Source organism: Lepisosteus platostomus, chromosome 26, assembly GCF_059453375.1.
Source record: "Lepisosteus platostomus isolate fLepPlt1 chromosome 26, fLepPlt1.hap1, whole genome shotgun sequence".
In the NCBI taxonomy this organism is placed as follows: domain Eukaryota; kingdom Metazoa; phylum Chordata; class Actinopteri; order Semionotiformes; family Lepisosteidae; genus Lepisosteus; species Lepisosteus platostomus.
In genome coordinates this window covers 11,531,967-11,557,619 of record NC_142636.1, presented here as the reverse complement: position 1 = coordinate 11,557,619, position 25,653 = coordinate 11,531,967, and the positions used below count along the sequence as shown (strand labels likewise).

The following is a 25,653-nucleotide window of genomic DNA, read 5'->3' as shown; positions in this document are numbered from 1 at the left end:
AAAAATATTGTAAAAATATAAAATATAATGATAAGTTAATTTATCTAAAACAGCTGTTATTGAATGACATGATAAATAAATGTTATATGTTTGTATATATATATGTTATAGTTTTATATCTAAAACATAAACCAGCCATATTAAGTAAATATTTAGTCATTTAAGACAGCGATTTTTGCAGTAGAATACAATTTGTTTTTATTATCATGTATTGGACATGACAATGCAATATTGAAAATGACATCGTTCACAATGCAAACGTCATGTCTTGTTAGGTAATAATAATAATAATAATAATAATAATAATAATAATAATAATAATAATAATTTAGTTAATGGTACTTTTAATTAGTGTGAATTTCTGCGTTTAAATACTGTACACAGTCTTCGCGCACATTCGTCGCTCTGTCATGCAGATCGCACCAGGAATGACACTGAGGAGACGTGTCAATCAATGAAGACCAACAACCTGAATCGTCAGCAGCCCCTCCCGCTCCGAATTCGGTCACATTAAAGACTTTACGCGTCTCTGCTCATCATTACCGGGAAACACAGCTCACACACTGTACAATGAAGCTACAAGTAGTACTTGGTTTACTTGCAATATGTAGGTACATTATTTTTTCTAACCCCAATTTTGTCTTCATGTTTTACTCTCTTTTCTTCACGTTAGTAATGTTTGTGTTTTTTCTTGTCATTTCAGGTCGCTATTCAGACTCTCAAGTCTTTCAGAGACCTGTCATCGAGGCAGCAGAGGGAGAGGACGCAGAGATCTCATGCACTCAAAACATAACAACTGATGATCAATTATTTTGGTACAGGCAGCAACCAAATCGGTCCCCGGAGGTCTTAGTTCACTCTTACAGTCGCGTTTCTGGACGTTTCGAGATGGACAGCGATGACAAAGGAACTTCAACTAAACTCGCGATCCAGAAGGTGTATCTGAGGGACCGAGAAGGTTACTTCTGTGCTGTGAGGCCCACAGCTGCTGAGAAGCCGTGTGAGCTCAGCAAAAACTGAGCATGAGGCAGTTTTTAAATTACTCATTTCCATCTTGTCGAAAAACATTTCTCATGTTATTGATCATTTTCTATTGAAACGCGTATATTTTAGCAATGAGAAGATTCGGTATTGTGCTTAACCATTTGCAAAAATAAATATTGTACATGTATATTAAATAAATATAACAACAACCAAAACTTTGAAGGAAGTGTGTACCATACAGCATATTGAACCATATTTCTAAACCCTACTGAAAGTGTGCTTTCATAGGTACTGTATATTCATATTCCAATATAAGACCCCATCAGTTGATACAGTATAATACACTCCATCTATACTATCCCCAATAGTATAAATCATAGCACGGTTGGTAGAAAGCAACAGATAATTTTATAAGAAATAGAAACATTAGCATTATACCTTACAGACTTCTGTGAAGAAAGTTTTTTTGGTGTTTGAACTTAGAGAACAAAACATAAAAGCTTTCAGTGCACAAACGTACAGTACTGTATGTCGGGTTTGTGGGTGTGTCACAGTAGGGACCTTTGGAGGGCCCTGTACTCACCCTGCGGTCTGTGTGGGTCCTAATGTCCCAGTACAGTGATGGGGACACTAGACTGTAAAAAGATGCTGGCTTTCGGATGAGATGTAAAAGTGAGGTCCTGACTCTTTGTGGTCATTAAAAGTTCTAGGGTGTTTCTTGAAAAGAGTAGGGGTGTTACCCTGGTGTGCTGGACACATTTCCCATTGGCTCTTACCAATCATGGCCTCCTAATAATCCCCCTCTCTGAACTGGCTTCACCACTCTGCTCTCCTCCCCACTGAGAGCTGGTGTGTGGGGAGAGTACTGGCGCACTATGGCTGCAGTCACATCATCCAGGTGGGGGCTACACATTGGTGGTGGTGGAGGGGATCCCCATTACCTGTAAAGCGCTTTGAGTGGAGTGTCCAGAAAAGTGCTACTGAATATAACTGTAAGCAATTATTATTATTATTTCTAGGTAAACATTCCTATTAATTACGTGGTGTTGAAAAATCAAATTTACCAACAGACTTTACTGAAATTATCTAACCAGATTTCGGAGGGTACTGTATGTTGTTTTCATTAATACAGTACATTGCGTGACAGACTATTTGAACTGATACCTTTAGTGTTCCTGAAAAAGAATTCACAAATTCATTAACTGTGCATTTATATACAGTAATTACATTTGAGCTGTTTGGGCTCCTTACAGTAAATTATTACTATTGTTTATTGTTTTTACAGTGACTATGATCAGCACATTTTGCACACACCTATGTACTTATTTATTTTTATTTATCTAGTTTGTCTTTTGTTTTATAACTATTCTGATGTCTGTTTTGCTTGTCTTGGGCTGGACTGCTGTAATACATCAATTTCCCTACGGGATTAATAAAGTATTATCTATCTATCTAAATCCCAGTAACAGTAGCCTGCATTTTCTTAAAATTACAACATCATATGATATCATATAATATTGCTGTCATTAAGCAATTTGAACATACTATTTACACAGAGAGTATTACACAGCATACGTGTAAAATCAGACTCTAGATGGCAGGCAATGGAGTCTTAATCACAATCTTTTGTAAAGAGATGTTAAGAAACACCCACCTTTGTGCTTCCTGAAAGGGGTGGGCAGTGTGGGGTGTGTCGTAGGTGGTAAAAGAAACATATACTTCTCAGAGTTACTCACAAAACTGACTAGAAGGTTAAATAACTGCATTCAGAATCACAGAACAGAAGAAATGAATGTTTTTTTCGTTGTTTTAATTTGTCTGTTTATAGGTAGGTTGTAATTCTTCAGTTATTCCTTCATGTATAACTATACATACAGTACAATAGCTATAAGGAATAACTGGCATTTTGGTTATTTTGTTAGGTTTAGTAGTTTTATGCTATTAATTCCTATCACATTTTACTTTACCTTAACTTTTACAAGTTAAACAATACATAGGCACTTCTTTTAGTTTAAACTATTTTGGAAATGAAACTAATTGCATTTTCCTTCTTCTGTTTGTTCTCTAGGTATGGTACAAGCTGACAAAGTGACTCAGCCTCAGACTCCAGTTCTAGTTAAAGAAAATGAAAACACCACCATTCAATGTCAGTATGAGACAACGGGTTCTCCAAGCTTGTTTTGGTACATACAGAAAAACGGCCAAGCTCCACAACATATGCTCGGTACATACTCTGTTCCAGATCCAAGATTTAAACGTTTCTCTGCAGAACTCAACACAAAAGGCACAGAGAAGACCTACGACCTGAAAATATCTGCAGCTGCGCTGTCTGACTCTGCCACATACTTCTGTGCTCTGAGCCCCACAGTGTGTGAGACTGTAGCTCACACAGAACAAAAACCTGTCTCCCCACCCCATCTCCAAGAGTCTCTCTCCTAGTCTCCTCTAAAACAAATCCTGTCTATAAGAGTTGTAATACACTTCATAGATTGGAAATATTTTTATTGAATTGGAAACAGTTCTCTCAAATTTATTTCCACTGCTGTGCCATCAGTTGGACTTCATTGCAACCAGATAAGTTTTCTTTTTTTGGTCTGACCATGAGCTCTAAGGTACAGTATTCTGCTATGCTTTCTCCCAGCTTGTCAGGTCTTTAAGAATAGTTCTGTTTGTTAATGTTTCTACAATTACATTGTATTATCTAATCATTTCAAAGCTTACGGTTATACTGTTTTAGAAATTAGTATGATTGGAGAATTTATGTACAGGGAAGCACAGTTTGCATTTGAAAAATGAGAATGTAATATAATGGCATGTAAATAACAGGTACACTCAAACCATCAGTATGAATAATAAACAGCAGTCATTTTCCATATCACACACAATCATTGTGATGAATGTAAAATGTGGGCATTCACTGGAGTCACAATGAGTCAAAGCCAAACACAATCTTAAGAAAACAATTGCTAATAATAATTACTTGTTAGCAGACGAAGTCAGAGTGGGCATAGGAATGATGTTCAAATTCTCACACATAATCAAACATCAGGAGAACAAACCTGGTTCCATTCTTGTATCTCATTTAACAGTTTTGCAGTACAAAGTATTGATCATTAACATCCATGTACAGCCCCAGGTTACTCTTCTGCTCATTCGCTATGACAGACAAACGCCAATTCAAGCAATTCATTTACAATTCAAGACCAACCAATTAATTTACTAATCCATTCACTGCAACAGACCTGTAGCTGCACAAGCCAGAACAGAAATCTGTCAAAGATGCAATCAGAAAGCAGATCAGTGAGGTGTGGACTCAGGGTTTGAATGAGGAGGCTGCAGTAATGAACTGTTAATAAAAACGATTGCACCACGTGAATTAACAGCTACTCACAAATCAAACTGCTATGCAAGTAGCAGGGTGTGTTTCACTGTGTTCTAATATACAGTATAGCATAGACTTGCTTCTGTAGCAGCTGGGTTATTCAGACAGGAAGTGAAGTGTTGCAGGAGGGAGGGACTGTGTACTAGGATGTAAACAGCAGAAAGACATCAGCTCACAGTCGTGCCACCTTCACCATGAGCACACACGGACTGCTGCTCTGTCTGCTGGTACATATAGCCACACTCCTGCCTAGTAAGTGTCCAGTTTCACTCTCCCTTGTCTCGTTTGAAAATATTGAGATTTTCCAGTCAGATATTCTGATGTCATTAATCTATGCTGATTAAAAGATAGATATTAAGTATCTTTTGACATCTTTTCCCCAAATTATACATATACAGTAAAGTATACAGTATTTAAATAGTATTTCTTAGGCTTAATAAATGTACCCTAATGTGTAATTTCACAGATCTGGAATATAGAAAAACTGAACAGATAGAACTATTTAATAACAAATATATATGTTATTAAAATTAACAATGTTTATTAGTTGGGTACAAATTGCCATATACTGTATTCTGTGCCAGATTAATTGCTGTTGTGTGTCATTTCAGGTGTCTTGTAGAAAGCTGAAGTCCTAAGAATCTCAGAAAACAGTATATTCGTATTTCAAGGGTGTTTCTAACTCGTCCTCTCTGTGTGACAGGTGTGAGATCTCAAGAGCAAGTATCTCAGGATCCCTTTCTGACCCAGACTGAAGGACAAACACCAACCATCCACTGTCAGTACACAACAGCCAGTGTGTACACTATGCAGTGGTACAGACAGCGACCGAACCAAAGCCCAGAGAAAGTTTTATTAATATCAGGAGAAACAGGCACAGAAAACCAGTTCAGTGGTTCACACTACAAACAGAACAGCTCTGGGGTTTTGAAGATCAGCAGCTCTCAGCTGGAAGACTCAGGAACCTATTTCTGCGCTGTGGAGGCACAGTGTTTCAGCTCTATGGGGAGATGTGACAAAAACCCTCAGTTCCAGTCACAGACACAGCTGCCCTGCTGTCAGTGCTCATGTATCAGACTGGGGAAGAACATCACTGTTTCAGTGAAGACTAGAAAAATCAGCCATGTGATTCTGATTTATGAATAAAAGAAAACCCTTTTAATCAAATCAAAATGTCATCTCTTTCTCCCTTGTTTAGTATTTCTGAAGGCACATGACTGCTACTATTTTTTAAAAACAGTGTTACCTCCTGCATTTCTGATTATAAAACATATTTTTCAACATATTCCATAAGAATTAAATATTCCCCAAATTTCAAATTAGATAAGAATAAATTAAATGTTTGAAAACATTCTAATGGATAGTATTGTGTGGTGATGGACAGCTCTTTTATTGCAAAATAATGCTACAGGATTTTCTTAAAAGTCATTGCTGATTTCCAAGTGTTCTTAAACCAAAATGTTTCCAATAATTTTAACTTTAATTCTCCTGACACATTCCCATTCTTCATGTTCACATTGAAAATAGAGATGCTGTCCCCAACACTGAGATCCAAAGGACTAGACAAAAGTATCCAAAAAGTACAAACACTCATTCGTCTCTCAAAGACTTACAGTAACAACTTAACAACGTAAATTCATAAATATTCATAAATCACTTTTACAGATGGGCTCGCAGCAAAAGACAATGTGTCTTCAGTAGACCTGAGTAACCAAGAGTCTAATGTACTAACAGACATGCAGTATCGGTTTTGCCCACTCTTACATTCTAAAAATGGAGCTGCAGTGTTAGTCTGCTTCACAAGAGAACTGGCACTAGAAACGCCTTCTTCCAGACAGAGCACATTCTGACAGCGCACGTCACTGGAAGTTCCTGTGTGGTTTTTATAGATGTGATTTTTTTACCCTCGAGAGAGAAACTCTGCAGACTCAGGTGAAACCAGCTGTCTTGCAGAAGAGCAGAAGGGCAGCAGAGAAATGCGGATCGTTTACCTCTTCGTGGAGAAACCACTTTACATTTTGATTTTCATCATCAGTGGAGGTAGTGTTTCTTCTGTACTCTAGGATTGTGATTATTGTTATTACACTGTTATTGAGAAAACAATTTTCTTTGCTTTCCTTTTCACTTCAACACATTTTTCTTCTTTTTTCCAGCCATGGCAGCTGGTGACTCCATCACCTCTCAAGAGACAGATCTCTCTGGGAATGAAGGGGACTCAGTGACTCTGACCTGCTCTTATGATTCCAGCAGTAATAACATTTATCTCTTCTGGTACCGTCAGTCTTCAGACCAGCCACTTCAATACATACTGCAAAAAGGAGCCCGTTCTAATAGTGGTACTAACACTGCAGACTTCGCTAAAATACGTTTTAGTTCTACTGCAGAAAGATACTCCACCACACTCATCATCACAGGTCTTACCCTGGAAGACACAGCCATCTATTACTGCGCTCTGTGGGAAGCACAGTGTCACAGAGACATAGAGAGGCTGAACAAAAACTCCTTCCTTAAAAACTGGCTGCGTTTCAAAGGGTTTTGGAAGATGAAAAAGGCTTCTGAGTTACTTTGTCAAGTTACAAACTGCAGCAATACTGTGGTGAGATTGCTGCTCAGATTGTGGTTACAGCATGCTAAATAAAAATGTCTAGTCTTCACTCTTATTTTGTTTTGTACCTATTTGTTGGTGCTTATGAGAAAACACCAAGAAAAACAGGCCGGTCACCAAGAACATTTTAGTGAATATTCATTTTCTCACAATCCTAAATCTTGGTGTACAAAACGTAGAAAAATCAATTTTAAAATATTTGTGTATGTCCATGATATCCAGTATAAAATGTTTATTAGTAATTACTGAATCTTATGGAAGTCACAACACTGCTAGTGTTAGTCAGACAGTTCCCATTATATTCAGGGTAACTAAGTCACTTTGAGCCCTGAAAACCTTATCTCATGTTAAATGCTTTGTACTTTGCTTAGCTTATCACTTATATTCTTATAATCTCTAAAAAAGTTTTCGTAAATATACAGATTCTTCCTAAAACTTGTTTTTCATTCAGAAGTTTTTCAGCTTTTGGGATGAACTATTCCACAGTCTGATCCCCTGGTGGTTGAGAGTTTGGGGTGACAAGCAGTTACTGTGTATGGACACATACAGTATACACCCATTAGCAATGATGAGGGAAATTGCTGATTTTACTCTCACCTCTGCTGCATCAATCACATTGATGATCAATCATGTGGCTAATTACTGTAAGATGAGTTCAATTAAACAACTGCAAGCTCAGAACAGGCGCCTTGCCTCTTGTGGAACAGGGAAATGTAAGATATCTGTGGAGAAACAGCAGGTGGCATCAAAACCTAAGAAGTTCATGAGCAGATTTTTCTGAAGCTTTAAAAACACAGTGAGGGTAGAAATGAGAGGAAACCATTAGACACATGTTCTTAAACTCACTTTTATGTGGGCCCTGTGTTTTCTGGATTGTATTCCAACCTCGACTAGTCATTTAAACGATTCACTTAATTATTTTCTGAGTTAGATCTATGTACAAGTTTGTTTGGTCGATCACAATTGAATAACCAAGACATTCACTTTATTAAAGGCATGTTAAAAATACAATCGCCCCGAGTCTGGTTAGAAGTATAACAACAATGTAGCAAATTAAATAATCAGATGAACTATGTAACTGAGAATATGGTTGCAACACAAACCAGAAGACGTCTCCCTCTAAGAATTGAGTGTTTAGCCTCTGTGTTAAGGGAAAGGAATCCTGAGTCACTTAAGTGCTAAAAGGAGGAGATTGTGTTGGGATTTGACTTAGATATTCAAAATGTACAGGGGACTGAAAATCTTTAATAATTTGTTTTCCAGCATGGGTTCTTTTCAACAATATGTATAAAATCGTTTCTTACAAAAACATAACCAGAGTCACGTGGTTAATGACTGGTGGTGCCTATCAAATTATCATTGTTTACAACATAACAGATAACGAAATGAAAAGACAAGAATATTCTGTTTAGACTCTTGTCTCTAAGAGACACTTTCCATGTTTCCAAGATACTGTAACTTTTAAAAAGTGGTCCATGAACATGGTTTTTAGTACCTATCCAGCATAAATCTACAGTACCTACTGTACTAATCCTAATTCCTCATATACTGTACATGCTCATAAGACCAGACATACTATGTGTATAAGAAAGATAAGAAACTTTATTTAACAGTATTTTATTTATTTTAAAGGGGGAAATAGTTATGGACATACAGCATGTCTGTACATCTAAATACATCACATCTATTACACATGCATAACTCATTACTACGTCATGGCATACAGTATTACACATACATATTTTGTTGCAGCATTATTTGTTTATATATTGAAAAGGAGTTTAGTTTTTAGAAATCATGCAACTAATAGTAACTGCAGACATCACAGTCAGACCAGCTGTTCTCATGAATCATAAGACAGTGAAGAGAGAGCTGGGTTTCTGATTGGCTAACAGTGAAGACCTGTGACAAAGACACTGTGGATGGACTAGGTCTGCCTGCATTCTCTAACAGGACTCAGGATCAGAAACACCTCCTCCTGCCTTCAGCAGTGACACTTTCACTCTTCAAATGGAAGTTCTATTGGTGATTTGTATTACTTTAATTTTCTCACCAGGTACTCTTCACATATAATACAGTATATACAGTACATTAATTATAAGTCTGATTCGTATTTGCTGTTGTATTCAGTAGCATTACAATTACATATTGCAATTTCTATTCTTTTTCAGCTGCTGTACACTGTGACTCCATCTCTCCTCAGCAGACAAAGGTCTCTGGGGAGGAAGAGGGATCAGTGACTCTTCAATGTTCTTACTCCACAAGCAATGCTGGTTATCGTCTGTACTGGTACCGTCAGTATCCTCACAGACCACTGCAATATATTTTATATAAAGGAGCTGGTACATGGAGTGGAGATCACACTGCAGACTTCGCTAAAGACCGTTTCAGATCTGCTGTAAGTGGGAGCTCCACCACCCTGAGGATTACGAAGCTCAGCCTGAGTGACTCAGCGGTTTACTTCTGCGCTCTGAGAGCAGCACAGTGCAGAAAAGCCATTGAGAAGCTGTACAAAAACTCAGGTTCCTACACTGGGCTGAGTTCCAGTGAGGGTTGAGGGATCAAAAGGAGATTCTTGTCTTTATCAAGTGTTATTATAGGGAGCCAACACGTGTGGTTAGATTTCAGGTAGATGCATGACTTCATGTGGAGAGAGTGTGAATCTGTTTGAGATATTAATTTACAGTACACACAGCCTTCCCTGTAATTCATATGCACTAAAAATTATTCTTTTGCAATGGTAATTTAATGCACAGATGAAGGACTTAAGAACTGCCCTACTGCCTTGTCAGGTGCAGAGCACAACAGCCAATAGGTCACTTAAAACTGATTTCTTTTCACCAGATAACTGAACCCATTTTGCCATTGCAAAATCCAGTAAGCCTCGAGTCAGTTATTTCAAACTAACTCTGCCTTTCTGCCAGAACACCCAACACCACTAACCCTAGACACTAAAGCCATATCTCTTTTTACCACACTTTAAAAATTATTTAAATGCTTCACCATAAATCAAACAAACTATTTCAGCCAAATGTTCTGCTCCTGTTTCTAACCTGTCCTATATACTGTATTGAACCTTGCTTTTATCATGGTAAACTGTACTACAGAAAACTTTTACAAATGGCACTAACATGAAGGATGGTGTCAGAGACATAAGACTCTCTAGGAGTATTTCTGTAAAATATACACAGTCTTCTGTATGACCGCTTTCAGATGTTCAGACAGGAAACAATGAGCAGGAGATAGGAGTGACTACATGGTGTGATGAGCAGTTTGGAGACAGTACTGCACACACGTCTTTCTGACTCCACAGCGACTTCAACATGCACAGCAGAGGACTGTTCTGTCTGCTTCTGCACACAGCCCTGCTCTTACACTGTAAGTATTCACTGCTGTCACTTCCATTCCTTCTCACCTGCACAGTAAAATCCATTTACATACTATAATGTTGATTACATTACATTTAGAAATAAACTTTAAATGGATTTAAGGTGTACAGGTACTTTCATAGACTGTGATTATAGAAGTGTATCCAAAGCTATGTTAACTACAAACAGACTGAAGAGTTGATAAGCAAATGAAATTTACCATATGCTCTGTTAATTTGTGTTTGGGCATCAGCAGGACATGTACTGTAGCAAAACTGAGGTCTTTGTAAATGGTAATAATGATATCACGTGTGCATCTCTCTGTGAAACAGGTGTGAGCTCTCAAGAACAAGTATCGCAGACTCCCTTTGTGACCCAGACTGAAGGACAAGCAGTAACCATCCACTGTACCTTCACCATCTCTAATGTCTTCTACATGCACTGGTACAGACAGCAGCCCAACACCAGCCCACAAAATGTTCTGATCATAAGAGGAGACAAGAGCACAGAGAACCAGTTCAGTGGTTCACTGGATAAGAGCAGCAGCTCTGGGGTTTTGAAGATCAGCAGCTCTCAGCTGGAAGACTCAGGGACCTATTTCTGCGCTGTGGAGGCACAGTGTTTCAGCTCTATGGGGAGATGTGACAAAAACCCTCAGTTATAGTTACAGTTCTAACACTCCTCTCCACCCCCTCTGTCAGTGTTAGATCTCATACAGCGTGTGTGCAGTGAGTGAATATGAGTACAGAACACAGTCAGGGAAGGTGCTGACAGTAACAGTATCAGGTGCTGATAATCTAGTTACCAGTATATTAAAACATCAGAGTTCATGTATTTTGTACAAGAGATTAAAACACAAGATAACCTTCACAGCCCCTCTCATTTTTTTGGTTGTTAACACAGTACATTCTCTCTCAAACTCATTCGTATTCCAGAAACATACTGTACCTACTGTATGACAGACTAGATTAAACATGATTTCCAAATTCTTATTTAATCAATGGGTTTAATAACACAGAATTTAAACATATTCTCTCCATCACCAAATATCACAAAATCTATTCAGAAAATGGACTTTAAGACAAATTTAACAGCTGGAGTATTGCTAATGAGATGAACTTTGCTAGTTATGGTCTAAAAGAATTGATCAATTGAGGCAAAAATAAAAAATAAATTAATAATAAAAATGAATTTATGACAGCAATAAAGAGTGAAAGATAAAATAAAATGCTTCCAGGGTAATAGTAGGAAAATGGTAGATAAAGAAAGAAAAATAGCTGATATATTTAATGAATATAACAAAGGTGTATAAACACTAATACTAATATATTTAATACTAATAGCAAATAAGAGACATACAGTAAGTGTTTAAGGGGCTAGAAACAGTCAAGATGAATAAATCTCTACTCTCTGATGGGATCCTATTAACTGTTCTAAAGGATACAGGAGATACAGGAGGATACAGGAGATGGGATTCTGAAACACGAATGATATACGAATGATTTCAGTGCCTTCATCTTTCTTTACACCCACTCTTTAGATTTCGTATTATCAGAGACAAAAGTAGTACAAGAACGCCACCATCTGGTGCAAATTCAACATTTCGAAAAATCTACTGGAAATGCAGATTAATCGAGGCGTTAGTTGTCAACAGAAAAAAACTAATAGGTAAAGGTTTATTCCATGCAGAAAAAAAAGAGACACAACATTCTTCAGCCGTCAAGCCCAAAGACAAAGTTTGGTGGCTTCAAGCACATTACATTACAGGAGCTGAAAATGAAAATTTAAAAAACGAATGTAAAGACGCAAATGATAAATTACGTTATTTCAAAGGACTTGATCATTAAATAACAATAACGATAAAATACTGAACTTCAAACATAAACCTACAGCACCCGTGAGGAAAGAAACATTTCTAGCACATGCTAACTACAAATTTCGTCGTTTCAGACAGCTATTTCTGCAGAAGAATACAAACCGCATTCATTCAAAACTTAATTTTCCATGTATTTTTTCTCGCCAATGCAATACAAAAAAATAACATAATGAAAATTGCGAACGGTTGCATGTTACATTTGATCAAAACATCAGGCAAAAAATAATAATAAACTTAGTTACATTGTAGTACAGTAATTGAATAATGTCTGTTTCTACAGTATGTTTACAGTCTTCGCGCACATTCGTCGCTCTGTCATGCAGATCGCACCAGGAATGACACTGAGGAGACGTGTCAATCAATGAAGACCAACCACCTGAATCGTCAGCAGCCCCTCCCGCTCCGAATTCGGTCACATTAAAAGACTTTACACGTCTCTGCTCATCATTACTGGGAAACACAGCTCACACACTGTACAATGAAGCTACAAGTACTACTTGGTTTACTTGCAATATGTAGGTACATTATTTTTTCTAACCCCAGTTTTGTCTTCATGTCTTACTCTCTTTTCTTCACGTTTGTAATGTTTGTGTTTTTTCTTGTCATTTCAGGTCGCTATTCGGACTCTCAAGTCTTTCAGAGACCCGTTATCGAGGCAGCAGAGGGAGAGGACGCAGAGATCTCATGCACTCAAAACATAACAACTAACGATCCGTTATTCTGGTACAGGCAGCAACCAGATCGGTCCCCGGAGGTCTTAGTTCACTCTTACAGTCGCGTTCCTGGACGTTTCGAGATGGACAGCGATGACAAAGGAACTTCAACTAAACTCGCGATCCAGAAGGTGGATCTGAGGGACCGAGCAGTTTACTTCTGTGCTGTGAGTCCCACAGCCGCTGAGAAGCCGTGTGAGCTCAGCAAAAACTCTACAGCCGGTCTGATGCGATGTGTCATGGGGAGCATCAGGCAGTTTTTAAATTACCCATTTCCATCTTGTCGAAAACATTTCCCATGTTATTCTTCATTTTCTACTGAAACGCGTATATTTTAGCAATGAGTAAATTTGGTATTGTGAGTATACCATTTTCAAAATATCTATTGTAAATAAAATAAAGTTGACAATATACAAATTCTCGAGTGTTTACCATACAGTATATTGTACCATTTTTCTAAACCCTACCTGTAAGTGTGCTTTCATATGTATATTCATATTCCAATATAATACCCTGACAGTTGAATTGAGTATATACAGTATAATACACTCCAACTAGTGTCCCTAATAGCACAAATCAATCAATACTGATACAATAATAATAAAGCAAACCCAAAGTAATTTAACAAAATTATTCTTTTGTACATTTGCCTCACAGTACAAGAGCTTAATCACATTTTGTATTATATCACTAAATTTAAAAATTAATATAATTAGCTAAAATACTTAAACCACTGGTCAAGAATACAATTTCTTCATAAAATAAACTACTTTATAAAACTGCTTTTTGTTTACGGCTACATCTTTGGCTTAAATATTTTGCACCCCTTTTTCTCGACAAATATTTCTATTCATTAGGAATATTTACCTACTGTACAGTAGATTGTCGAACAATCAAATTCAACATCCGACTTTACAAAACCTGATTTCTGATAGTGTGTTATTTTCATTAATACATTACATGACAGACTATTTGAACTGATAATAACATCGTTCCTAAAAAGGCTTCACAAATTCACTTACATTCCTAGAATTTAAAATGACTGTTCGGGGCACAGAATTCTGTTACAGATGTTTTTACTAAGCTGCTTTTCTGTACCACACTGTGTAGTAAATCGCAGTAGCATTTTATTAAATTGCATATGATATGATATTCCTGTCGTTAAGCAATTGAAACATATTCGCACAGAGAGAAGGAGAGCATTACACTCTGCACTGACGAATGTAATGAACTCTAGGTGGCAGTCTATAACCAGAATCACCATCACGCCTGGTGGAGGCGACCTAGAGAGATGAAATGCAATCCAATTTTCTCTTCTGGTCTAGTGAGCTAGTATTTCAATTTCTTTCTCAAAGGGAATGCAGTATAATTTAGAAGTTGCCATCAAATTGCAATTCAGGTGGGTAGCTGCGTCAGCATGCGTAGGCTGCAAAGGAACAAGTAATAGGTTTATTCCATGCTGAAAAAAAGAAGAAAGAGAACACAACGTTTCGGCCGTGGAGCCTTCTTCAGGTGTGAGAGAGACAGGGCAGTAGGCAAAGGTAAAGTAGCTGGAGAACAAAGGTTGGGAGGGAGGAGGAGTGAGAGGCGGGAGCAGGGGACAGAAAGAGAGGCCAATCAAGAGGTGTGAAGTCAGAATGGGTGCAGAGAGGTGTGAAATGAAACTTCCAATGAATGGAGAAAATTTAAAAGAACAGTAATCTGTCGTTAAGGGAAGGGAGAATGTGTGATCCTAACTGCAGAATAATTTTAGTTTCGGTGGTCTTTCTGATGTATGAGTTCGCTGTATCACCTGCAAGTACACAGCCACCACCACACTCATTCAAGGCCCCTCAGGACAATTCCGGATCACCCAGACAGCATCTTGTACCTCCAGCAACCTTATTTACTGTATCTCTTGCAGTAAATGCCCAGCCATCTACATTGGTGAAACAGGAAGGAGACTCGGAGACCGCTTCAGAGAACACGTCAGGGCTGTGAAGATTGTCCATCCCATGAAGAGTACAAGTGCCCCCATCCCTCATTAATCTGCCTTGTTTGGAGTAGATCTGATCTGATCTTATTTACTGTCACAATGTACATGCACTTAAAACCTTATAAAGTACTTAATGTTGCCCTTGATGCACGTATCTGCGAAATAGATACATTAAAAAAAAGAACAATACCAAACTCAAAATAGTTGGAATACAGTTCAGGTGAGGAATGAGAGAATAGAGAAAACTTCTTTTTAATTATTTGTGCCACCGCAAGTTAGTTTTCTTGATATTTGTTTGGGGAGCTCTGTTGGAGCAGTTCTTAAAGAGAAATGATGAAACGCCTCCTTTCTGAAAGGGGTGGGGAGCGTGATCTGCACAGGAGGAGGTGAAAGAGACATGTTCCTCACAGAGTTCCTCGCAGAACTGTCTGGAGTGTTAAATGACTGCATGCAGAGTCAAGGAAACAGAGAAATGATTGTTTCGTTCTTTTTCATTTATGTGCTTATGGGTAGGTCGTAGTTCTTCAAATAGAAATTACTTCAAATTTAACTACTTATACATTATTATAAATAATTACTTAACAGGACTGTCTGGGTGTTTATTAGGTTTCTTTTTCCCATGCCCTTAATTCCCATCACATGAATTGCTTAAATTAGAAATTAGAAATTTTCACATTATACCAAGGGAAATCATAACCTATACAAGTTAAGCTGTGCATATACACATGTTTACATTTAATCTGTTTTTTAAATGAAACTAATTTTCCTTCTGTTTGTTCTCTAGGTATGGTACAAGCTGACAAAGTGACTCAGCCTCAGACTCCAGTTCTAGTTAAAGAAAATGAAAACACCACCATTCAATGTCAGTATGAGACAGCATTGACTTCTTACCTCTTCTGGTACATACAGAAAAACAACCAAGCTCCACAACATATGCTCGGTACATACTCTGTTCCAGATCCAAGATTTAAACGTTTCTCTGCAGAACTCAACACAAAAGGCACAGAGAAGACCTACAATCTGAAAATATCTGCAGCTGCGCTGTCTGACTCTGCCACATACTTCTGTGCTCTGAGCCCCACAGTGTGTGAGACTGTAGCTCACACAGAACAAAAACCTGTCTCTCCAGCCCATCCCCAAGAGTCAGCCTCTCTTCTAGTCTCTCCCAAAAAATCTCTCAAGTCTATGTGAGTTGTAATACAGTTTACAGATCGGAAAGATATTTCTTTTTCCAGCAGTGCTCTTGAGTTTACTTCCACCCTTTAGAATTGAGCCCTGAGAAATTCCTGTGCCATCATTTGGACTTCACTGCAACCAGTTAAGTTTTCTTATTTGTGATCTGTCGATGTGCTTTATGGTAGTGCCGTTATGCTTTCTCTCAGCTTGTCAGCTCTGTAATAATAGTTCAGGTTGTTCAAGTTTCTACAATTAAGTCTTAGTCTAGCATTTAAGAATTCACCTCAAAGCTTCCTGTTTTACTATTTGGGGAATTAGTATGTTTGGGAATTTGGAGAATTTATCTACAGGGAGGTATGCATTTGAAAAATAAGAATGCAATACAATAACGTGTAATACAGTTATTGTATTGCACAGTTATTATCATAAGACCAGTTGGAATAACAACGACACTCAATCGTTCCGATTAATGTCAAATCTGGGCATTCATCGAAATCACAATCATCCAAGGCAAAACACAAGAGAAAACAATTACTCGTTGTAATTACTTATTAATTACTAATTCACTTTCACAGAGACGAACAAACAAGCCCAGTTTCCTGTCCAGAAAGCCATGGCACACCTGATTTTATCAATCGCATGAGAAAAATATAAGAGGAAAGCAGTACTGGTTAAAAACGGAGCATATGATACATATTTATATTTTCAGAACATTTTTGGTAATGTTCATTATAAAATATTCATCGTTGGGTTTCGGGCGGGAAGTATTCAGGTAAATGTGAGTGTTTAGACTGAGAATTGCTTATTAAATAGGAAACAGAAAGTACAGATAAAAGGTGAATACTCAAAGTGGGATGATGAGATTATTGCAGCACCACGGGGAGCTGTACTAGTGTGCGAGGATCACTGTCCTTCCTAATTCATATCAATGAGCTAGATTCCAGCACAGTTAGAAGATGTAACAGACGTGACACCAACTTAGGAGGATTAGGAGGAACAACACTGTGGAAACAGCAGGTGAAATTCCAATAGATTCCGATACAATTCATTAGTGGGCCAGAATCTGGCAGGTGATGTTTAAAGTAGACAAGTGTAGCTTTGCATGTACTGTAGATAGTGAACTGTACCTAAGATATAAACTGTAAATACAAATGGTGCTTAATTCAGAGCTCCAGGTAGCTACACAAGAAAAGGATCTTTCAATGTCCTCATCAAGGTAATGTATGGCACTAATTGAAAAGGAAACAGAATCTTTGGTATGGCAATAAGTGTGGATTTGAAAGCCATGCAGGTTGTGCTCAAGCCTTACAATGCACTAGCCCGACTTCATTGAGAGTATGGTGTTCTGGTCTGGTCACCATAATTTAAAAAGCATACTGAAGTAACCAAAGAGTGCAAAAACTTACTGTCCTTGCCGATAGAGCTTAAAGAACTTTCTTTTTATTCATAAACAACTTTTGCAGATGGTTTCACTGCAACACAAAACACTGCTGAATTCCTGTAGCCTTGAGGTCAGATGATCACAAGAAAAATATGTTCAGTGAATGCTTAAGCAAATAACGGACATACTGTATCAGTTCTGCCCACTCTTGTATTGGAAAATGGAGCTGCAGTGTTAGTCTGCTTCACAAGAGAACTGGCACTAGAAACGCCTTCTTCCAGACAGAGCACATTCTGACAGCGCGCGTCACTGGAAGTTCCTGCGTGGTTTTTATAGATGTGATTTTATTTTTACACTCGAGAGAGAAACTCTTCAGATGCCTGTGAAACAAACTGTCTTGCAAAAGAAATGCTGATCACTTACCTGTTCATGGAGAAACCACTTTACATTTTGATTTTCATCATCAGTGGAGGTAGTGTTTCTTCTGTACTCTAGGATTGTGATTATTGTTATTACACTGTTATTGAGAAAACAATTTTCTTTGCTTTCCTTTTCACTTCCACAATATATTTTTTCTTTTTTTTTCCAGCCATGGCAGCTGGTGACTCCATCACCTCTCAAGAGGCAGATCTCTCTGGGAATGAAGGGGACTCAGTGACTCTGACCTGCTCTTATGATTCCAGCAGTAACGACATTTATCTCTTCTGGTACCGTCAGTCTTCAGACCAGCCACTTCAATACATACTGAGAAAAGGAGCCCGTTCTAATAGTGGTACTATCACTGCAGACTTCGCTAAAAGACGTTTTAGTTCTACTGCAGAAAGATACTCCACCACACTCACCATCACAGGTCTTACCCTGGGAGACACAGCCATCTATTACTGCGCTCTGTGGGAAGCACAGTGTCACAGAGACATAGAGAGGCTGAACAAAAACTCCTTCCTTAAAAACTGGCTGCGTTTCAATGGGTTTTGGAAGATGAAAAAGGCTTCTGAGTTACTTTGTCAAGTTACAAACTGCAGCAATACCGTGGTGAGATTGCTGCTCTGATTGTGGTTACAGCATGCTACAGTAAATACAATTACCTAATCTTCACTCTCATTTTGTTTTGTACCTATGCGTTGGTGCTTATGAGAAAAAATGGCTAATAAAACAATTGCCCGGTTTTACTGTAGGTAAATGCCAAGAGCATTTTAGTGAATATTCACTTTCTCAAAATCTTAATTCACGGCGTGGAAGTACAGAATATTTTCTGATTTTGCTTTCATGTCTCCTGGATCAGGTGTGTGTCAGTCATATTGATCACGGCTAAATAGAACCATAACTGGCTCAGTCCTGCAAACTGAAAGGTCAGAAAATCAGAAAAAAAACAACAGCAGGGGTCTCAAACATTCTAAGAAGCATAAACATTATAGACGACTGGTAAATAAAGAACTTGTAATTTCTCGTCACTAAAGAGGATATAAAGTATCTGTAGAAAAACAGCAGGTGGCATCAAAACCTAGGAAATTCATGAAGAGGCTTTTCTGATCCTTTAAGAATACAATGAGGATAAAAATAAAAGGAAACCATTAGAACAGGAGTCTCAAACTCGCTTCTAGAAGGGACGTCTGTATTCTAGACTGTGTTACAACCTCGGTAGGCAATTAAACCTCGGTAGACACTATTTTTACATTTGGTGTTAGGATGAATCGGCAATGTTAAGTGCATTTCAAACCACAAATAAACTGCGACGTACACGGTAAGGTGTACAACCTCCAATTTACATCACATATGAGTTTCTATGAATGCGCAGCACCATATTGCCGTCATTGTCCGAGATTCAGAACGAGGCAAAAAAAACTTCCGGTAACACGAAAACGTTCCTGTTGCATTGCAAACCTGCTTTAGAGCAAGCGAATTTTGCTACTACAGTATGTTTATTTTAGATATTGTCAAGGAACCGATACATACAAGGCAACATGTGTTTTGAATACTTTATCTAAGTATTGCAAAAAAAGAGCAACCTGTCAACCAACTGAAATACACTCATTCATTTTCAAATTTCGCAAAAGTGCTCCAACGTTTATATTGCTGGTTATTTTATGGTAAATCACCTCCAGAAGAAAACTTCTAGCAGGACTTATATTTTGGAAGGACTTGCTGTACAATAGTTCTTGCCGCCACTTGAACAGCTGTTTTGAATGAGTGCAATTGAATTGAATTCAGCATATCCTCTTTGAGGCGATTTCGCCGACAAATACAACTTACTTATTAACACAGCATGCAGATCACGATCGGACATTTCTGGTGTGAAACGTCTACTGCACAACCTGTACTTATTCGATTGTGCATCACGCTGAATCTCGTCAAGAAACATGTCGATGGGACCGACGCCAATGCCCATGTTTATTACCCAAATAAGGGTAGCGCTGGACTATAGATGGTCTGGACTCAGGGACTCTGCAAGTAATTTGTAAATAAATTGAAATATCGGTTTCTTCACTATTCATGTGCTTTATTAGTGTTGTAATAAATATTTGTGTTTTTTGTGTGCCTCTTCATCGCTCTGTTATTTCACTGTGCCAGGAAACAAAGAAACCGTTTGATCTGCTGCAGCAGTTCTCGTTCCTGACATTAGGGTGCATATGATCTGGCATTAAAAATTGGGGTGTGTATTAGTATTAGCTTTTATCTCTATACAACACCCTCCTTATTTGTAACATCATCAGCAGTTTAAATTCTAAATTAAGTAAGCAAAATAGTTCAAGCTGCAGGACAACAAAAATAGGGTGGCCAAGGAAATGTGAAAGACCTCAGACAAAAGCATGGAATGGGCAGACACCACTTAACATGAAATTTGACTAACATCAGTGCCACAGAGGGCACAAACTGTAGAGTTACAGAGGCATTAACCTCACCTGAGTTACTCTGGTGTGCACTGGGGAGGTAAACAAGTTTTCTCTAAACATTGTAGCTCATTTCCAGGGAGTATTGTGGATTTCCTTCAGAATCAGAGGGCAGTAACTGCATCATCTTAGCAATGTTCTAAATTCTTTAGGAATGTTCTACAACAATGCATTCTATACCCATTTGATCTTATGACAGTTTTCATATTCTTATGTTGGCCACTATGAGTGCCGTTACAATGCCAAAGGTGTTCAGTTATTAGCAAACCAGTGACAAACAGCTACAGCAGACAGCCCAGAGTCAGACCAGCTGTTCTCATGAATCATAAGACAGTGAAGAGAGAGCTGGGCTTCTGATTGGCTAACAGTGAAGACCTGTGACAAAGACACTGTGGATGAACTAGGTCTGCCTGCATTCTCTAACAGGGCTCAGGCTCAGAAACACCTCCTCCTGCCTTCAGCAGTGACACTTTCACTCTTCAAATGGAAGTTCTATTGGTGATTTGTATTACTTTAATTTTCTCACCAGGTACTCTTCACATATTACAGTACATTAATTATAAGTCTGATTCGTATTTGCTGTTGTATTCAGTAGCATTACAATTACATATTGCAATTTCTATTCTTTTTCAGCTGCTGTACACTGTGACTCCATCTCTCCTCAGCGGACAAAGGTCTCTGGGGAGGAAGAGGGATCAGTGACTCTTCAATGTTCTTTCTCCACAAGCAGTGCTGGTTATCGTCTGGACTGGTACCGTCAGTATCCTCACATCCCACTGCAATACATTCTGTATAAAGAAGGTGGTGCATGGAGAGGAGAGCACACTGCGGACTTCGCTAAAGGCCGTTTCAGCTCTGCTGTAGCTGGGAGCTCCACCACCCTCACGATTTCCAAGCTCAGCCTGAGTGACTCAGCGGTTTACTTCTGCGCTCTGGGAGCAGCACAGTGCAGAAAAGCCATTGAGAAGCTGTACAAAAACTCACATTCCTACACTGGGCTGAGTTCCAGTGAGGGTTGAGAGATCAAAAGGAGATTCTTGTCTTTATCAAGTGTCAGCCCCCATACTGGATTGTGTGGTTAGATTTCCGGTAAATGTGTGACTGTTTTATACGAATGCAGTGCACATCTGTTTGAGACATAATTAATGTAAACTAAACCTTTCATTGAATCCTGCAAAGAAAACACCTTGGGACCAGCAGCACACCTGCCAGAAACTACAGGTTCCACTTCATGATTTCAGCATATGTCATCATCTATAAATGAAGATCCTAGATTATTCAGTTCCTGAAAAAGGCTTCACAAATTCAATAACCTACAATAACTGTATAATTTCAAACAGCGGGTCAGGATCAGAATTACATTACAGATTTGGCGATAGCGCTGTACCATACCATACAGTAAATCCCAGTAGCAGTAGCTTGCATTTTATTGGATTACTTATCATATGATACTCTTGACCATCTAGCAAATGAAACATACTGCAGTATTCCCACAAACAGTGGGAGAGCATTATGCAGCGTACTGTCATGATCGTAATCCCTCCTCTTAAGGGCGCTCCGGCTCTTTCACATTTTAGTTGTTTATGTGCACCTGCCTCCAATCCTGCCCCTCCTTATTTAAGCTGGGCGCTCTCGCTATTCCTGGCTCTGCATTGGAACGCGGTCGCCGGGAGGCCCGCCTACCGTCAAGTCACCCTACGCCCGCGGCTTGAGGGCACAGGCCTCCTATCGACGTCCCCAACCAGCTGAGTCCGGGGCTCAAAGCGCCTGGCCTCGTCATCCCCGTTTTTAATTCCCCATCCCTGTATCGGATCCCATTCCGGTTTATAACTCTGTTTTGTCACGTCTCAGCTGGATCACCCCGTTTGGACTTTTGGACTTCGCCCGGGATTTCCCCCCTCGACTCCTTGGACTTGTTCACCCTGGCTACGCCCCCCGAGCACCAGTTCACCATCGTCAGCCCCCCCCCCCATCTGTCAACCCCTACTGATCCTCGTCGTCTCCTCTCCGTCGTCCTTTTCCACTTACTTCCAGATTATACCGTCTGCATAGGGTCCAGAACTACGCTATGTAACGTGTACTTTCCGAACATCATGAACTCTAGATGGTAGTGTCTCACCAAAATTTGGATCTCTTTTTTTCTAATCACCTTTCTATGTAGAAATGATGAAACACCCCCTTTCTGAAAGGGGTGGGGCAGCGTGGGGTGTGAGGGAGGTGGGGTAAGAAAGACATTTGTCTTGGAGCTACTCGCAAAACTGACTAGAGTGTTTTATACTCTAACTGCGTTCAGAATCACAGAAGAGGAGAAATGAGTGCCTTGTTCTTCGCTTTAAATTGTGTGCTAATAAGTAAGTCAGATTTCTTCAGTTATTTCTTTAAACATAAATACGTGTACATAAATATAGAAGATAACTTAACAGGACTTACTGTGTGTGAGTTATTTTAGGTTTAGTATTTTCGTAATGTTAATTCCCATCACAAGAATTACTTAACCTGTTGTAATATCACGTTATACCTCAAGCAAATACCAATCTGCACATGTTAAAGTGCAGATACACTTGCTTTAATTTAAACAGTTTTGTAAATGAAGCTAATTGCATTTTCCTTCTTCTGTTTGTTCTCTAGGTATGGTACAAGCTGACAAAGTGACTCAGCCTCAGACTCCAGTTCTAGTTAAAGAAAATGAAAACACCACCATTCAATGTCAGTATGAGGCAACGGGTTCTCCAGGCTTATTTTGGTACATACAGAAAAACGGCCAAGCTCCACAACATATGCTCGGTACATACTCTGTTCCAGATCCAAGATTTAAACGTTTCTCTGCAGAACCCGGCACAAAAGGCACAGAGAAGACCTACGACCTGAAAATATCTGCAGCTGCGCTGTCTGACTCTGCCACATACTTCTGTGCTCTGAGCCCCACAGTGTGTGAGACTGTAGCTCACACAGAACAAAAACCTGTCTCCCCACCCCATCTCCAAGAGTCTCTCTCCTAGTCTCTCCCTAGAAAGCTCACAAGTTCATGTGAGTCGAAATACAGTTTGCAGGTTGAAAAGATTTTTTATCTTTTTATCCACACCAGTAGCACACACCTTGTGGATTATAGCTTGTATCATGTATCATGTACAATGACACCCTATAGTGCCAAACTCGATCTCACTGTTGTTGGCCGTATTGTCCTCAAAAGACATTGGTCTCCTTGTTCATTGCTTACATTGGTCAGTGCTTTTTTTAAGTGTACACAGCATTTGAACACCTTTTCTTGCTCTGATCGGTTCATACCATATTGGTCACAGCATGAATTCTCCTTTGGGCAGTATGGTGGCTCTGTGGCTCAGGATCTGTGCCTGTGGCTGAAAGGTTGCCGGGCCGTATCCCGTGGCTGGCAGAGGAATATTATTCCGTTGGGCCCCTGAGCAAGGCCCTTAACCCCAGCTGCACCAGGGGTGCTGTATAAATGGCCGACCCTGCGCTCTGACCCCAAGCTTCTCTCCCTGTCTGTGTGTCTCATGGAGAGCAAGTTGGGGCATGCGAAAATACAAATTCCTAATGCAAGAAATTGTATATGGCCAATAAAGTGATCTTATCTTTTCTATCTTAAAAGCCTCGGTAAGCAAATGGCTTCTTTATGACTTCTTGCCACTCTGTAATGGTGCTGTCTTGTGGGTGTGACACAGTGGAAGAAAATATTCCTCCGTTCACCACTAGAGGGCCCCCAAGACCCTTCAAAAGTATTAGACTGAAGGATCCAAAGCTGTATTTAATAGCTAAGTTCATAGTGTGATTAAATAAGAGCACAGAAACTAATGTTAAGCCTGAAAGGTGTATAGAAATACAACAGATTTGAAAACTTCAACACAAATTAAAATCGAGAACATGGCATTAGAAAATTAATATGTAAATATAATTTATTCTTTAAAGTCAAACTGAAAATTTAATTTTAGGTACAAAATACCCTGTGGCCCTGTATTATAAAGTGATAAGTAAATGAATAGATTAACATTGGGAGTTTACTGTTTAAAATCTATTATTGTTGCTATTACAGTATATACTATACAGTATATTATAATTATATACTATATTAAATTAACTTTAAAGGCAATTTTAGTGTACTTCTTAGCGTTAATTTTTTCTACAGTTTAGTAACAGTTTTTACAAATAATTGAGATCGATTTCTTAAAATATTGACCTTAAAACTTTTTTTTAATATATGCTACAGTGTATTCACTTATGAAGAAGACACCTCTACACCACAGACTGAAACTGCTTCACAGAAGCTCACAGGAGCTCCAAAATGAGAAGATTTCCTCTCTGTTGTTTTTAACAAAGTTTTAAGAAAAATAAATTCCAATGGGACAGAGATATCATTGAGAAGGTCTGTGGTTTTAGATTGATAAACAACAGTTCAACACCACAGGATAGAGTCAATCTGCAAAGGTACTGTATTTCAAAGTTTTTTTTTATTTCATTGCACAGTTATACAGTATGTCAGCTTCCGAAGAGCAGTGGAACAGGAAACACTCTTCAGCACTGCCGGCTCCTGAGTGGTTTTCATAGATGTGACGTTTAACAGGTCATACAGACACTCTGTACATGTAGATTTAATTCAATCTGCTTTAACAAAAGGAGAGAGAGCTAAGGAAAATACATTTTCAGACCAGATCCGCATGGAGAAATTACTTTTCATCTTGATGTTCATTGTCCCAACAGGTATTTACAGCTTTTGATATTGCGTGATTATTAGTATTCAAGTCTATTTCTTGAAATTGTTCCTGACCTTTCACAGTTCTTTTCATTTTTCTCTTACCTTTCAGCCATGACAGCTGAAGACTCTATCACTCCTCTACAGACACGAGTCTCTGGGAAAGAAGGAGAATCAGTGACTCTGAGCTGCTCTTATGAAACCAGCAGTGAAAATGTTTATCTCTACTGGTACCGTCAGTATTCAGACCAGCCACCTCAATACATACTGCAAAAAGGAGCCCGTTCTAATAGTCGTTATTCTAACACTGCAGGCTTCGCTAAAGGGCGTTTTAGTTCCACTTCAGAGAGAACATTTACAACCCTCACCATTTCAGATCTTGCTGTGGGAGACACAGCTGTGTATCTCTGTGCTCTGAGACCAGCACAGTCTGAGACAGACATTGAGAGGCTGAACAAAAACCATCTGTGCAAAACTGGCTTTGTTCCCTTAACATGGTTACTTCTGTTAAGTTATCATTTGTTTGATTACACATTTTAAAGGATGTGGTTAGATAATTGTTGTGGTGAGACAGACTATGTTGAAGTTCGGTCTTTTTTT

At 38.8% G+C, this 25,653-nt stretch overlaps 2 protein-coding genes and 1 long non-coding RNA gene across 3 annotated transcripts; all 3 read left to right on the top strand.

Annotated features, from left to right (window-relative positions):
• The first annotated feature begins 481 nt into the window (after positions 1 to 481).
• On the top strand, positions 482 to 5,539 carry LOC148640141 (uncharacterized). Its single transcript, XM_088621606.1, has 5 exons — positions 482 to 607; positions 704 to 1,009; positions 2,684 to 2,812; positions 3,053 to 3,596; positions 5,070 to 5,539. The coding sequence occupies exons 1-4, from the start codon at positions 571 to 573 to the stop codon at positions 3,421 to 3,423; spliced, it is 843 nt and encodes a 280-aa protein (XP_088477732.1). The 5' UTR covers positions 482 to 570; the 3' UTR covers positions 3,424 to 3,596; positions 5,070 to 5,539.
• A 3,271-nt stretch (positions 5,540 to 8,810) lies between these two features.
• Positions 8,811 to 23,060, top strand: LOC148640139 (uncharacterized). Its single transcript, XM_088621605.1, has 4 exons — positions 8,811 to 9,027; positions 9,143 to 9,517; positions 20,982 to 22,699; positions 22,977 to 23,060. The coding sequence occupies exons 1-3, from the start codon at positions 8,982 to 8,984 to the stop codon at positions 21,365 to 21,367; spliced, it is 807 nt and encodes a 268-aa protein (XP_088477731.1). The 5' UTR covers positions 8,811 to 8,981; the 3' UTR covers positions 21,368 to 22,699; positions 22,977 to 23,060.
• On the top strand, positions 12,568 to 13,345 carry LOC148640140 (uncharacterized). The gene is made up of 2 exons (XR_015930633.1): positions 12,568 to 12,730; positions 12,827 to 13,345. It is a non-coding gene; the product is annotated as an uncharacterized LOC148640140 (long non-coding RNA).
• Positions 23,061 to 25,653: the final 2,593 nt, after the last annotated feature.

What these genes read in the sequence shown, in the direction of transcription:
- LOC148640141 (XM_088621606.1), top strand. Translation starts at nt 571, where the DNA reads ATGAAGCTACAAGTAGTACTTGGTTTACTTGCAATAT. An exon ending in TGAGAAGCCGTGTGAGCTCA is followed by an intron (nt 1,010 to 2,683) that starts GCAAAAACTGAG and finishes GGTGTGTCGTAG; the next exon opens with GTGGTAAAAGAAACATATAC. An exon ending in TTTAATTTGTCTGTTTATAG is followed by an intron (nt 2,813 to 3,052) that starts GTAGGTTGTAAT and finishes TTTGTTCTCTAG; the next exon opens with GTATGGTACAAGCTGACAAA.
- LOC148640139 (XM_088621605.1), top strand. Translation starts at nt 8,982, where the DNA reads ATGGAAGTTCTATTGGTGATTTGTATTACTTTAATTTTCTCACCAG. An exon ending in TACTTTAATTTTCTCACCAG is followed by an intron (nt 9,028 to 9,142) that starts GTACTCTTCACA and finishes ATTCTTTTTCAG; the next exon opens with CTGCTGTACACTGTGACTCC. An exon ending in CTACACTGGGCTGAGTTCCA is followed by an intron (nt 9,518 to 20,981) that starts GTGAGGGTTGAG and finishes ATTCTTTTTCAG; the next exon opens with CTGCTGTACACTGTGACTCC.